Source organism: Oratosquilla oratoria, chromosome 12, assembly GCF_046742065.1.
Source record: "Oratosquilla oratoria isolate Oo_2021 chromosome 12, ASM4674206v1, whole genome shotgun sequence".
Taxonomy (NCBI): domain Eukaryota; kingdom Metazoa; phylum Arthropoda; class Malacostraca; order Stomatopoda; family Squillidae; genus Oratosquilla; species Oratosquilla oratoria.
Genome location: NC_134788.1, coordinates 44027237 through 44043604, shown reverse-complemented (window position 1 = coordinate 44043604; position 16368 = coordinate 44027237). Strand labels below are relative to the sequence as shown.

At 35.8% G+C, this 16368-nt stretch overlaps 1 protein-coding gene across 1 annotated transcript; it reads left to right on the top strand.

Annotated features, from left to right (window-relative positions):
* Positions 1 to 6170: 6170 nt before the first annotated feature.
* On the top strand, positions 6171 to 9835 carry LOC143031573 (uncharacterized). The gene has a single exon (XM_076195599.1). The coding sequence runs from the start codon at positions 8150 to 8152 to the stop codon at positions 9776 to 9778; it is 1629 nt and encodes a 542-aa protein (XP_076051714.1). The 5' UTR covers positions 6171 to 8149; the 3' UTR covers positions 9779 to 9835.
* The last annotated feature ends 6533 nt before the right edge of the window (positions 9836 to 16368 follow it).

The window sequence follows — 16368 nt, the reverse complement described above, 5'->3', positions numbered from 1 at the left end:
AGACGGGACACCACGAGCATAGCTCCCCTTCCCGTAAAATACAACTAGGCAAATACTAGGTAAACACACACACACACACACACACACACACACAGCTTCCCACACAGAGTGCTGGATATCTGGAATAACTTAGACAAAGAAACAGTGTGTGCAAATACTATTCAAGATTTTAAGAAAAAAAAAATTATGCTGAAAGATACAAAGACGGGTCAACGCGAGCATAGTTCCCTTCCCGTGTAATACAACTACGTAAATACACACACATACACACACACATGTATATTTGCTGGTAATCAATAAGGAAATCGGAAGAAAACAGAAATTCCCGAGCACTTTCGTTTAATTCACATCTTCAGGGGAATACAGAAAAAAATTGTGTTACAAAGAGGTTTAAAAATAACAAGATTATACATTAGGAAAGGAACAGGCATAGTACGAGATGTTCCTTTCCTAGTGTATAATCTTGTTATTTTTAATCCTCTTTGTAACCATTTTTTCTGTATTACCCTGAAGATGTGAATTACACGAAAGCGCTTGGGAATTTGTTTCCTTCCGATTTCCTAAGTGGTTACCAGCAAAATTTGTGGATCACGTGTTGTTTTTAGTGATCTTACTGCATGTATATGTATATATATATATTATATATATATATATATATATATATATATATATATATATATATATATATATACATATATATATGTATATATACATCGAAAAAAAATGCCGGTAAGTCCCCAAACGTTAGCATACATCATCTTGTTTCGAGTTAATTTCTGAATAAAGATTTTTAAGTCATACCACAATGCTTCCTCTCCCTCATAAATGAGATAGCTAGCAAAAGCATGTTCCCACCTACTACTCATCCCACACCCATATGGATGAATACTCTTATTTTAATGACAACTGCATTACCAAACTTAGAAAAGCCATAATAACTCAATTGAAAAAATAAAGGAACACTCAAATCTACCCGGATATGTGTATTAATTCTGTACAGACTGCAACAACAGGAGAAATGCAGACCAAACAGAGAAAACAATCCAGCGATCACTTATTGATCATTTCTATGACTACATAATAAATTATGTGATAAACTTTTCTTGGGGCAGTTACTACTTCAGTTTCACCAGCCAAACGTAAACAATAGATTCTGATGTAGGAATTTTTGCATGGAGCTGGAGGTACACTCGAGAACCTGACGAGATTTGTGATGTCCAGTAATGCCACGAAGATTGTAAACACAAGAAAGCCACACAGGTAATGCGTAGGCATTATGTATAGGCATACACCAACCAGGCTCATGGTGTTATTGCCCTCGGAGGCAGATTTTGATTGCAGCTTTTGTAAAACGTTCTGAATATGCTAGAGATAATTATATTAGTCAGCAACAAGATCAAAACGTTAGAATTAAAACAAGGTAAAGATTTCACAACTTGCGATCTAAAAGGAACGTGCATCTTGTTTAGCTCTAGTTACATTACAATGGAATTCATATTTTAGTAAAGAAACAGTAACCCCTAAAATATTAGGTTATATTTTATAACTGTAAAGTTCCAAAACAATGTCGCATGTCATTCAAGATGGGTATGATCTTCTTGAGTCATCCGTACATAACATAGCATTAAGCATAACAACTGTGCATTTGAAATTGTTTCTGAAAATCCAAATAATCGATTTGGATTTTCAGAATTAATTTTAAATGCAAGGTTATGTTATGCTATGTCATGTTGGGATGACTTGAGTAGATCATACCCATCTTGAATTTTATTTGTTATTAGAGTGGTTACATTCAAATATTCTAGTTAGATGATTGGTTATGGTCTGTAATTTTACAGTTCTATTCTTTTGGACAATCTCAAGCTAATGTGCATCATCTTATATTTTGTATGCTTGTTTTAGTTGAGGATATTTATGATTTTGTATCTTGTTTTCTGTCAGAAGCTGTGGGGAGATATTAGAGGTAGCTATTAGTATTTTGTTGCCCAGGATTTGGTGTAAAGCCAGTGCTTTTTGAGGGGGTAGGTGGATATTGTAGGGTGCTATGTAAATCATGCAGTCTAACAGTGTGTGGGATCATATCAGGAAACTTTACTTTGGCAAATGGGAGTTCCAATGTATATTGGAGTGTACTATTTAGTTTGATGTAGTGTTTTATGAGAATAGAAGAGTTGTAAGTCTTGTGGTCTATAAGGGGGTTGAATGGGTTTAAGGGGATTTCAACATGTTCTTGAAATCTTTTCATTGAGTAGGATAACTGGCTATTTGGGTGGGTGGTATGTGTTATTGAATATGTTTGTGGTTGAGTGTTTTGGTGAAGTGATGGGGATTAGGGGTCATGTTTTAGATGATTTTGCTTTAGATTTGTGGTATTTGATGACTGGTAAATGGGATTTAGTGGTTTGTAAGGAGATTATCATACTATATGAGTGGTCTCTCTTGGTGTAGTTGTTTGAGTGGGCCTATTAAGGAAGAGGGGTTTACCCTACAAACTGCAGTGCCTCTGTATTTATTTACCTAGTTGTATCTTATGGGAATGGTAGCTATACTCATGGTGTCCCATCTTTGTATCTCACAGTATCTAATTTGCTTTTAAATTAATGTATGGTGTTTGCACATACTATTGTTTCATCCAATTTGTTCCAGACATCCACCACTCTGTGTGGAAAGCTGTTCTTTTTCAGATCATTTCTATAACTGTCCTTTTTGAATTTCTTTTCATGTCTCATGTATACAAGATTCTATTTACCTAGTTGTGTATTGCGGGAAGGGGAGCTACGCTCGTGGTGTCCCGCCTTTGTATCTCGCAGTGTCTAGTTTGCTCTTAAACTCATGAATGGTTTTTGCGCGCACTATTCCCTTGTCCAGTTGGTTCCAAGTGTCCACCACTCTATGTGGAAAACTGTTTTTCTGCAGATCTCTTCTGTAGCTATGTTTTTTTATTTTCTTTCCATGTCCTCTTGTGCTTCTCCTGTCCCAATTTAGCAAGTCCTCTCTATCAAGTATTTCTGTGCCTTTCATAATCCTGTAGATGGTCAGTAGGTCACCTCTCTTCTTTGCTCCAAAGTCGGTAAATCCAGTTTAGCCAATCTCTCCTCATATGACAAGTTTGCAAGTGCAGGTGCCATTTTTGTTGCTGCTCTCTGGATTCTTTCTATTTTCTTTATATTCTTTTAGGTACTGGGTGACCACAAAGTTTCCGCATATTATAGTCTAGGCCTTATCAGAATGACCAATATCTTTTTAATAATTTCTTTGTCCAAATACGTAAATGCTACTTTCATTGATCTTAGCAAATTGTAGGATTCTCTGACAATTTTGTTTATCTGTTTGTCATAGGACAAGTCGTTTGAGATGATTACACCCTAATCTTTTTCGGGTCTTTCTTTACCTCCTTGGTTCCAATTTTATATTTTCCTGATATTCTGTTTGTACTTCTTCCAAACTCCATTATGCTACACTTCTTAATATTGAAGTCCACTTCCCATTTCTGACTCCACCTCCATACTTTATTCAGGTCTTCCTGCAGTGATTCACAATCCTCTTCAGTTTTTACTTTCCTTAACAGTTTGGCGTCATCTGCAAAGAACCTCATGTAACATTTCACATCATCATCCATGTCATTCACATAAATAGCAAACATTATTGGAGCTTGTACAGATCCTTGTGGTACTCCACTGATCACCTCTTTCCAATCTGAATATTTTTCTCTGAGCACTACTCTCGTTTTTCTACCAATCAGGAAGTCCTCCATCCATTTCAGAAGGTTCCCTTGTATCCCTCCAATATGTTCCAGTTTTTTTTAAATAATTTTGTGTGTGGTACTTTGTCAAAAGCTTTTCGTAAGTCCAAGAAGGCACAATCAGCCCATCCATTCCTTTCTTGCACTATGTCTATTAATCTTGAGTAGAAACATATTAAGTTTGTGGTACATGATCTTCCTTGTCTGAACCCCAATTGTCTTGGGTTTATTATATTGTTGTCTTCCAGGTGTTTTACCCATCTATTCTTGATGATTTTCTCACAAATTTTGGCTGTAGTGCTTGTTAGTGAGACTGGTCTATAGTTAGTTGGTTCTTCCTTGTTTCCTCCTTTATATATTGGTACAATGTTAGCATTTTTCCAGTCTTTTGGTATTTTTCCTTCTTTGAGTGAGCAGTTTACTATGTTATGTAATTTGTCCGTTAGTTCTTCTTCGCATTCTTTTAGAATCCAATTTGCAATTCCATCTGGGCCATGTGATTTCCTGACGTCAAGTTTTGATAGGTGTTCTAATATTTCTCTTTGTGTTATTGTTATCTCACTAATGGGGGGAGATCGCCTTTCATTACCTTCATCCCAATATTGTGCTTTCTCTCTAGTGAAGACAGATTTGAAGTGATTATTCATTATTTCGGCCATTTCTAAATCTTCTGAGTATTCTATATTCCCTTGGTGTAGTTTCACCAATTCTTGCTTGTTTTTAAGTTTGCCATTCACGTATCGATAGAATAGCTTGGGTTGCTCTTTGAATTTATCTATAATATCCTTCTCATGGTTCCTTTTTTCCTCTCTTCTCATTTTAACATACTTATTTCTATAGTTTATATAGGCTTGCCATTTTCCAGATTTTTTATCTTTTCTCCACCTTTTCCAAGCTCTGTCCCCTCTGTCTTTTGCCTCAGTGCATCTTTTGTTGAATCAGCATGTAATATACACTCTCGCTTCGGTCTTGGTACGTGCCTATTTACCCCTGCATTGTAATTATTCATCAAGATATTCCATTTCTCTTCCATTTTTATCTCTTCCATGTAAAATTTTTCCCAGTTTGCATTCTGGAAGAATTTCTTTAGTTTTGCAAAGTCCATTTTGTTGTATATCAATCTTCCTTTCCTATACTTTTCATTTCTCTCCATGTATATTTCTTCCATTAGTTCAGTTTCAATGAATATATGGTCACTCTTTCCAATTGGTGTCTTGTATTGGATTTTATCCACAATTTCAGGTTCTGTTGTAAATATTAAATCTAGTTTCAACAGCTCCTCATTATTTCTGTAACTGGTGTTTTCACTGGCCCACTGAGTCATTGTGTATTCCATGGTCATATCCAATAGTACATTACCCCACAAGTCGTCTCCTCCTCACACTGTCATGTTTTCCCAACAAATTTCTTTGCAATTGAAGTCCCCCATAATTACCGGATTACCCCTCACCCATTAGTATCTCATTTAACGATTGCCTTGTATCTTCTAACAATTTCGTATGCTCGTTCTCTTTCCAAGCGTTCATTTTTGGGGGCACATAAGTCACCACAAACTTTCTACTTTTCATGTTCTTGTCTTCGACTTTTATCATGATCAGTTATTTTTGTCACATTCAAGTTTTTCTTGGCCAAGAAAATGATTCCTCTTGGTTTCTTGTCTCTGTTTTTAATTCAGTAATTATATAGCCCATGTACAACATTGATGGATGGTATTTTGCCCCTTAGTTTAGTCTCCACAATTCCCATTATGTCTGGCTTTTCTTCTAGCAGGTAATCATTAAGTTCATTCAGTCCTGAAATTAATCCGTCAATGTTGGTATAGGCTGTGAGCTTTGCAGTGACATAGTCATTTCCTTAGTCCAATGATCTTTAAATTCATATTGAAGATCCTCTCCAAAGGGATCTTACAATTGTGAACCAATAAGAATTTTCTCCATCCTTTCACCAATCAGATTCTTTGTTTCAAGCTTTTACTATAATATTGTTTACTTAGAATAATCTCAAGTCTCTGTATATTTCTCACTTAGGTTACAAAGAAGTGTCATTTCAGCAATATGTAAATATATTCAAGTTCCTGATCCTGGCTATTTCATTACCTACACAAAACAGACTCAGACAGCTCACACGGGCTGTTATTTATAAACAATATTTTATTACCTACACTAAGTGGACTTGGGCAGCTCACTCGGGCTATTGTTTACAAACAACCTACCTATAAAATGCAACAATCTGTCTTCTAACCCTCTTTCTACCCTCTTTTCTACCAGTCTCTTTCAGGGCTTGGCAGCTACCACTTGGTTGCCCTGACTAACCCTTTTCTACCTGCCTCTTACAGGGCTCCGGAACACTACAATTTCTCATGCTGGCAAGTGTTTGATTCTCTTTAAAGTTTTCATCCTTTTAATTACAATCAATGGTATTTAGGCAGCGATAACTAAGGAGGAGAAAAGAAAAATTATGAAAAGAAATATAGTTAATATAAGAGTTGTTTCTGTTTGACCCCAGTGGATGGCTTTCTTATTTTCAAAGGTGGTGATTTTTCTGGGAAGGTAATGTTGATATCTGTGATGTATGTTTTATCAGTTAAATGCTTTGTATTCAGGGTGTTAGCAAGAGTGGAGAGTGTCCTTGCATGTATTTCACACTTATCAGGAACTGGGATTGGACTTTCAACTAATTTTAATTTAAGATTTAATTCAGACAGATAATGGATATTCTGGTTATGTTTAGGAAAAATAGGAAATGTGAACTTCCTATGTTACTATGAGTAGCCTGGTTTATAAATATCTTTTTGTAGTGAGTTCTGCATTACAGATATATTCTTAACTATTGAAGCTTCACAAGAATTTTTCAATGTTTCACAGAACACGAAAAGAGAAGCATGGCAGGTATAGATGCTTGTTGGTGATCTTACAGTTTTTAAGGTAATCATTAGAGATTGTATTCTCTTTTATAATCTAAAACTATACTTGTACACAGATCTACCATCATAAGGTTGCCTTCATGACTGACCAACTCTCCAGGTTGCACAGGATTTCAATCCCAGGGATGCATCATACATATTAATATCATAATTCCAATCTTCATCTGTAAAAATTAGTGATATTAATATTAAGTTCTACCAGCCTCCTACATCACTAATGTCTCTCTCTTCTCCTGTAGAAACATTGGTTGGGATTAACTTTAAGTAAAATAAGCTAAGAAACTCAGGTACACCCAAATGAGTACAGCTACATTCAACACCATCTATGGGCTGCTCAATAAACTAGCAGCTGTGGGAATCTCAAGTTCCTGATTGTAAATTTGTATAGATTCTGAGAGGTTCTGGATCATCAGTGTCCAGAAAGCCAGTGTTATACCCATAGTAATTTTGTGGATTTCAACTTTTGTGTTATATAACATTATTTTCAGTCAACCTATGTGTACAAAATTACCAGTATATGAAATATTTTGTGCTAACATCCATATGCATAATATAAATTTTGCAAAAACTATGTAATGATTTTATAACACACAAATCAATGCTACTTATTAAGATTGAGTATAACTAAGAAAAAATATTTTGCAGTATAAAATAGTTTGTGCACAAAGCATCCACACTCCTAATACTATAAGTCTGCCAAAATTTAAAATATTATAATACAAGTGAGTGGTAGTTATTAAGACTACAGTTAAAAAAAATTGTGCACAAAACATCCACACCCCTAATATTATAAGTTTTGCAAAAATTATGTAGTGATTTTATAACAGATAATTAAATCAGTGGTACTTATTAAGACTGTATATAGCCAAGAAAAAATCTTTTGCAATATAGTAAAGTTTGTGCACAAAACATTTGCACTCCTAAATCTATAAAGTTGCTAAGAATTAAATATAATACAAGTGAGTGGTACTTATTAAGACTATGTACAGCTGAGCTAAAAATATTCTTTCTCTTATGGCAGGACAAGGATAATCATCAAGATTTAATTGGTGGGGCTATCTGTAGATTCCATAAATTTGACATATAATGGCTGAAGAAGAAAGGAATCTGCTTTGGTGTGATTCATATGCTGCTGTTTCATAATATTCATCTCAGATTCCATATGATGAGACAAGGAGAACCCTGATCATTATGACATGTACAATGCAGCCTTCTCATAAAAGATTATTTTGAAATGGTATTTAATGTTCCACTCAGGAGAGAAGTCTTTCCATTGTAACTTATGTGATGCAGCTTTTGCATAAAGGGATGATCTGAAATGGCATATAATAATCCACAGTGTGGAGAATTTTTTCCAGTGTGACTTGAAATGCAGCTTTTGCAGGAAATAGCTGGAGGAGCACATGACCCACATGGGAAAGGAGCCCTTTCATTGTGACCTCTATGGTAAATCTTTCTCATGAAAAGATAATCTGAAACACCACATGATGTCACATGCAGGAGAGAAGTCTTTTTGCTGTGACCTGTGCAGTGCAGTTTTCTCAAAAAACAGTCGTCTGAAAAGGCACATGGAGACCCACACAGGAGAGAAGCCTTTCCAGTGTGACCTGTGCATTGCAGCTTTTTCACGCAAGGGTAACCTGAAACAGCACATGATGTTGCACACAGGAGAGAAGCCTTTCCACTGTGACCAGTGCAGTGCAGCTTTTTCACAAAAATTTAATCTCAAAGAGCATATAAGGACCCACTCAGGAGAGAAGCCTTTTCAGTGTGACCTGTGCAATGCAACTTTCTCACTGAAGGGTAGTCTAAAACGCCATATGATGTCGCACACAGGAGAAAAGCCTTTTCACTGTGACCTGTGCAGTGCAGCTTTTCGGATTAAGCATAATCTGAAAAGGCATCGAATGACCCACACAGAAGAGAAGCATAAGAATCCTTTCCCATGTAGCATGTGTGATGGAGCTTTCTCAAGCAAGTATTACCTGAATGAACATATGAGGACCCACACAGGAGAGAAGCCTTTCCAATGTGATCTGTGTGAAAAAAGTTTCTCACGAAAGGATATTCTGAAAGAGCATGTAAAGACTCATACAGGAGAAAAGCCTTTTCAGTGTGACACATGTGAGAAAGCTTTCTCACACCGGCGTTCTTGGACAAATCACATAAAAACCCACACAGGAGAAAAAACTTTTCATTGTGATCTGTGTGATGCAGCCTTTTCACGAAAGAATAGTTTGAAAAGACATATAACAATCCACACAGGAGAAGAGCCTTTTCAGTGTGACATATGCAAAGCTACTTTCTCAACAAATATTCTGAAAAAGCATTTAATGACTCACACAGGAGAGAAGCCATTCCGTTGTGGTGTATGCGATGCAACTTTCTCAAGAAATAGTTATTTGAAGGAACATATAATGACCCATACAGGAGAGAAGCCTTTTCAGTGTGACCTTTGTGATAAAGCTTTCTCACAAAAGGGTGCTCTGAAGCAACACATGTGGACTCACACAAGAGAGAAGTGTTTCCATTGTAACATGTGCAGTGCAGCTTTTTCACTAAAGTATAATCTCAAAATGCATATTATGACTCACACAGGAGAGAAGCCTTTCCAGTGCGATATGTGTGATAAAGCTTTCTCACGAAAGCGCTATCTCAGATTGCATACAGTAACCCACACAGGAGAGAAGTCTTTCCAATGTAATATGTGTGATGCAGCTTTCGCCAAAAAATGTTACCTAAATGGGCATATGAGGACCCACACAGGAGAGAAGCCTTTCCCGTGTGACCTATGTGATAAAGCTTTTTCAAAAAAGGATTATATGAAAGAGCATCTAAAGACTCACACAGGAGAGAAGCCTTTTCAGTGTGACAAGTGCAATAAAACTTTCTCACGAAAGGGTTCTTTGAAAGATCATATAAAAATCCACACAGGAGAGAAGCCTTTCCGGTGTGATATTTGCAATGCAGCTTTCTCAAGAAATAGTCATTTGAAAAGGCATATGAAAACCCACATGGACAAGTTTTTCCTATGTGACAAGTGTGACAAATCTTTCTCACAAAAGGTTAGTCTGAAAGAGCATTTAAAGACTCACACAGCCTTTCCAATGTGACAGGTGTGGTGAAATTTCCTCACAAAATTACTTTTTTTTTTTTTTAAATACTGTAATACTCATAATAAAGTTAAAAAAAATACATGTATATATATATATATATATATATATATATATATATATATATATATATATACATTTATATATACATATATATGTAAATATTATAAAACTCAAGGAAATTAGTGGTGGTTATTTAGATGATCCACAATTAAACTGTTTTTCCATTGTGACTTATGAGCTCCAAATTTCTGACATAACAGTGGACTAATAAGCCAACATGTAAGAGAAGCCTTTCCAGTGGTGTGACCTTTGTGTTGCACCATTCCAACAAGACCCTCATATGTGAAAAACTTTTCCTATGTAAACAATATGATGGAGCATTCTCTTGGAGGTGCATTCTCACTGAGGCTTTGATGTTGAGTTCCTGTGTTAGCAATATATATGAGGAGGGTGAGGCAAGATGTTTACTTCAGGAATTTAGGTAAGACCAAGGTTGTGCCTATTGTCTTATGTGATCTGGGCAGTAGCATACACTTGTAGTTGTTGAATTTGATAAACCAGTGCATTCAAAACGTAAAGATGATGATAACATTTCACTCTATTCTGGTGAGTTCATTTAATATCTACTCTGTGGAAATTTGGGAGCATGAATAGATGTGCTATACAGTTGTCAAGTAAGCAAGTCCAAGTAGATTTATAAATAATTGGTGTGTTTTGTTGGATGATTTCATGGGCATGGATGAGAAAATATGCTGTATAATTAATATAGGTATTTCATAGCTTGTATTGTTTTATGAATTTTCATTAAAATATATTCACTTGCTCTAAGAAAACGCATTCTGAAGATGAACACAAAATTTATAATTGATTTTGTAGGTTTCACTAATTTACATGCCACCTTTATGTTAATCATTTCATAATCAGTTTCATTAAATTAAATAATCAGGCAAAGTTGATCCATTCCTGTGACTATGAATATGATGAAAAATGGATTTGAGTGCTGAACATACTGAAGCCATCTTGCTTGCCTCTTTGTCTATGATATGCATTATTAGTGTTAGACAAGCATATTTTGAATGAAAGAATCATCTATTAGTGACAGGCTCAGCAACTGTTAATTTGGTGCAGTTTAATAATGAATGCTTTGTTGTCATATAGTGTCATGGTAGGTTGGTAATGATAAACAATTTTTTTTATTCTTAAATCCAAAGAATTAAAACCTTGAAAATGTCCATTTCCAGTTACTCAGGGTCAAAAGGTTTCTTTTTCAAGTGAAAGCCTGTATGCAACTCAATTTGTACTAATGTTAAATTTCTCTCCAAGCAACAATTTTCAAATTAAAACCTACTAAGAGTGTGTGACCCTTAGTTTGAGCTTTATGTTATCAATACAGGCTTAATATTGATATGGCCTATATTCTAAAAGCATTTTCCTTATACAGATGACCTAACAATAAAAGTGTCATTGCAATCAGACACCACACAAAAATTATGCCTCCAAATGGAAACAACCCACAAGTTTTTTTTTTTTTTTTTTTTTTTTTCCTGTACTAAAATTTTCTTCTTTTTCAACTTTCACACTGCCCAAGAAAAGAGGGAGGAGAGGGATGGTGAATGGGAGTGGAGTATGTGGGGATGAAATGGGTGGGGATGGATTTATACCTCTGACTTTGGCTCCTTCCCTTGTAAGGGGGAAAAGGCCATTGGTATATGTATGTATATATAAAGGAAATGTTTCTGCTTTTCTCCTGCTCTTAAATTGTCAACCCCACCCCCATTTTGTTGGTAAATTGAGCAAAAGTAGGACCAAGACACCAGGAAAACTGGCATTGATATCATTCCCTTATGTGTCTTGAGCTCTTGTTCATACTTGATCTGTAAGTTTTCTTTATTTCATAAAGTAATCATAACTTTACATGAACTGTAAAGCACATGAGAACTGTCAAACCTCTCTTGCCATAACCTGTATAGCCAGTATAATGTATTCCTTTTTGATAAACTGTGTGTGAAAAACAAATTCGATGTCCATACAATATAATTATATGGAATTTTAGAGACATGGAAGTAACTTCAAATTATGGGTATCTTTTTCATTTGAGTAGATTATTCCTTATTGAACAAAAGAGGTTGAGAACATCTCAGCAGTTTTATAGACCATCTTTTCCATTTATTTTTACTAAAGGATCCTTCCAATTATTTCAACTAGTGACAACAATCTTTGCACCCATGCAATAGACTTTCAAAATTCAAGACATATATGTCATTGATAGTCATCCTTCTTTTAAATGTGGAAAATTGTTACATAAAACCATACAACAATTACCATCCTCTTCCACAACTCCCTCTTTGTGTGAAAATAGTACACACCCTTTCTGTACTTGCACACAGACATCCCATTGAAGAATCTTATTTTTTCTTCCTCGGGATATAATCTACCATTGTGTTGCAGGGAATAAGAACTATAGATGTCCTCCAATCTCAGTATAAGGAGAAATTTATGAGCACTAGCAAATACTTTAATGAACTTTGATCAATTGTGGGAAGAGAATAACAATAAGAATTGTACATTTGTTTCCATTTAATGACAATAGTTGTACTAGTTGAGTTTAGACACATCAATTTTATCAACCCTTTAAAGGTTAAATACCCTAGTCAGAACATTTTAATGTCTTGTACACAGTAACACCCGATAATGTCTTCCAGCTTAGAAGGACCTTAAAACTGGTAGTGAGATAAGAAATGCCCTGAGCAAACTATCCACATTTAGAGATACATGCTCGAGTGACAAGTACAGTCAGGTTATGGACAGGTTCTTGCTCCAGCAAGTAATAATTCGGCTGAAGAAATAAGAAAAAGTCTGAATTCTAAAGGCTGGCACAAAAGTAGATTAAGCTAAGATGAGTACACATTTTTTGTTCCAATAATAACTTTTAACCCCTTTAGTATCATTAAGACCTGGGACTCAACACTCTACATATATATTGTACTTTGCACTGAAGATGTAATTTATGAAAGTGCTTTGCTTCATTTTGTTTTCTTTCCCAATGGTCACTCTTGCATATACATATATCTATATATATATATTACAGCAGACAGTAAGGAAGTCTTATTAGCTTACTTTCTGTGAAAATTTGTGAGTGTGGATAAACATGTACTACACAGTTTGAAATAAGTATAATCCATATAAAGTTATGGATGATTTAATGAAATGCTTGAAATAAAGATGGTGAACTTTAATAATGACTTGTTTCAAGCAGGTAAAAGTCATACTGTAATGTATAAAAAAGGTTAATATTAATAAACATCTTTGTGCAACAGTTTTTGAACAGTTTTTGAGTTATAACCTTGTAAACATTTGTGAATTTGAGTTTGACCTTTCACAGTTCATCATAGTCAAAAGTCTTATAAAAACTATAACAAAATGTTGTTCAGTACTGCTTTCTTACAAGAGTAATCTAAGATTCTATATGATGAGCCCATGAGAAAAACCTTTCCATTGTGGTAAGTGATGCATCTTAGTAAGAAAATATATTCAAACACCATGTAATGATCCAGTCATCATTCTTCTTCACTCCTCTCATGGTGTTTGCATCATCTACAAATAAGCTTGTAGTTTCCATTGTGTTATGCACATGGAAAGGAAGGTGCATGGTGGAGTGAGGGAAGAAAGAATAGCATATATGTATAATATATATAAGTCCATCTGTCATTAACAAGTTATGTAAACCATTAGATTATCAACATTTGGAATATGTATTTTCTGTACGGTCACTAAATTTCAATAAAGACATTAACAGATTGGAGAAAGAATAACAGCAAGCCACAAAACTGATTATAAATATAAGAAATGAATCATACAAAAATTGACTAAAACATATGAATCTACTATCCTTTAAAAAGTGTAGAACGAGGGGTGATATGATACAGGTCTTTAAGATTCTAAAAGAAATTTACATTAAAAGTGACAAAATTTTCACACTGAATCAGACAAGAAATAATGGTCTCAAACTGTCAGGAGGTAGATTTTATTTGAAAGTAGATAGAGATAACTTTGCCAACCATGTAGTAAATGAATGGAGCAAACTTCCTGCAGAGGCAGTACGTGTAGTCAGGACCCCGACAAGGGTAAGTGCTACCGCCCCGGGCTGAGTCGAAAAGTGCCAACCCCCCCCCCCCACACACACACACACCACCACCTTCTACATCTGATGGTCACTAGCCCGATTCACATGTAACATTCATCCACAAAGCAACGTTTATACACACATCATCCATACACACAACTCATGATAAATAACTCATGCATTAAAAGTACATTAGGGGAATTTACTTTACCATCTTTTCTCCAAATGTGCTGCCCTCCCCCCCAAAAAAAAGTATTGCCCCCCCCTCTGCCCTTCATCCTGCATGTAGTACAGTTCAAAGTTTTAGGATTTATTTAGAAAAACACCTAAGCAGTATGCTGTAATACCTGCCATTTATTTTATTTATTCACTTAATTATTTATGATCTTTGGTTTTTATTATTTATAAATAATTATAATTTATCTGTTTATTATCTGTCATTATCTAAATATTGACTTTTTTCTGCTTCCGACCTAGTTATGGGCTGTAAGGTCTCCTGTCAGCTTGCGCTTCCTCTCTCCTTTATATGTAATGTATATTAAGATGAAGTACTTGAGAAGTATGGTAGGGGTTACTAGGCTGGATAGATTGAGAAACGAGGAGAGTGGGGGTGGAAATGGATTTGGGAGATAGAGTTGATGAAAGAGAATTTGGATGGTTTGGACACATGGAAAAAATGTAGAAAGATTTGTAAAAGAGGTGTGGAAGGCAGAGGTGGAAAGAGTGAACATGAGGGGGCAACCAAGGATGAGAGGGATGGATAGAGTAAAAGGGGCATTGGTAAAGAGGGGAATGTCTGTTGGTGAAGGAAGGGAAAAAAAAAAGATAGGGGTGAATGGAGAATGGTTGTGTATGGATGATGCTGTGATGCATAGAAAGGTGTAGGTGGGGGGGGGTGAGGGAGTATGAATAATATTTTGATGCAGCCTGAAGGGATTTCTCCCCCATCTCTTTTTATGCATGAGGGAGCATAGAGGAGGTGTCACCAATGAAATGAAGCAGCCTTGATGTGGATGTGCTGTGTCTTACTGCATTGCTTCTGACCCAAGGCAGGAGGAGCCAAGAAAGGAGGGAGGGAGGGGTGGTGAATGGGAGTGGAATATGTGGGGATGAAATGGGTGGGAGTGGGTTTATGCCTTTGACTTTGGCTACCTCCCTTGTAAGGGGGAAAAAGCCTTTGGTATTTGTATTTTACCTAGTTGTATTTTGCAGGAAGGGGAGCTATGCTCGTGATGTCCCGCCATTGTATCTCGCAGTGTCTAGTTTGTTTTTAAACTCATAAATGGTTTTTGCGCATACTATTTCATTATCCAGTTTGTTCCAAGTGTCCAAAACTCTATGTGGAAAACTGTTTTTCTTCAGTTCTCTTCTATAGCTATGATTTTTTATTTTCTTTCCATGTCCTCTTGTGTTTCTTTTGTCCCAGTTGAGTAAGTTCTCTCTATCAAGTATCTCTGTGCCTTTCATGATTCTGTAGATGGTCAATAGGTCACCTCTCTTCTTTGCTCCAGTGTCGGTAATTCCAGTTTAGCCAATCTCTCCTCGTATGATAGGTTTGCAAGTGCAGGTGCCATTTTTGTAGCTGCTCTTTGGATTCTTTCTATTTTCTTTATATTCTTTTTGGTACTGGGGGACCATAATGTCGCCGCATACTCTAATCTTGGCCTTATCAATGTAACCAATATTTTTTTTATCATGTCTTCGTCCAAGTATGTAAATGCCACTTTTATTGATCTTAGCAGGTTGTAAGTCTCCCCGACAATTTTGTTAATCTGTATATCATAGGACAAGTCGTTTGTGATAATTACACCCAAATCTTTTTCAGATCCTACTTTCTTTACTTCCTTGGTTCCAATTGTATATTTTCCTGATATTCTGTTTTTGCTTTTTCCAAACTCCATTATGCTACACTTCTTAGTATTAAAGTCCACTTCCCATTTCTGACTCCAGTTCCATACCCTATTTAGGTCTTCTTGCAGTGCTTCACAGTCCTCATCAGTTTCTACTTTCCTTAACAGTTTGGCGTCATCAGCAAAGAAGCTCATGTAGCAGTTCACATCCTCGTCCATGTCATTCATATAGATAGCAAACATTATTGGTGCCAGTACAGATCCTTGTGGTACTCCACTGATCACCTCTTTCCAATCTGAATATTTTTCTCTGAGCACTACTCTCATCTTTCTACCAGTCAGAAAGTCCTCCATCCATTTTAGTAGGTTTCCTTGTATTCCTCCTATGTGTTCCAGTTTTTTTTAGTAATTTTCTGTGTGGTACTTTGTCAAAGGCTTTTTGCAAGTCTAGGAATGCACAATCAGCCCATCCATTTCTTTCTTGCACTATGTCTATTAGTCTTGAGTAAAAGCATATTAAGTTTGTGGTGCATGATCTTCCTTGTCTGAACCCGAATTGTCTTGGGTTTAATATGTTGTCATCCAGATATTTACCCATCTATTCTTGATTATTT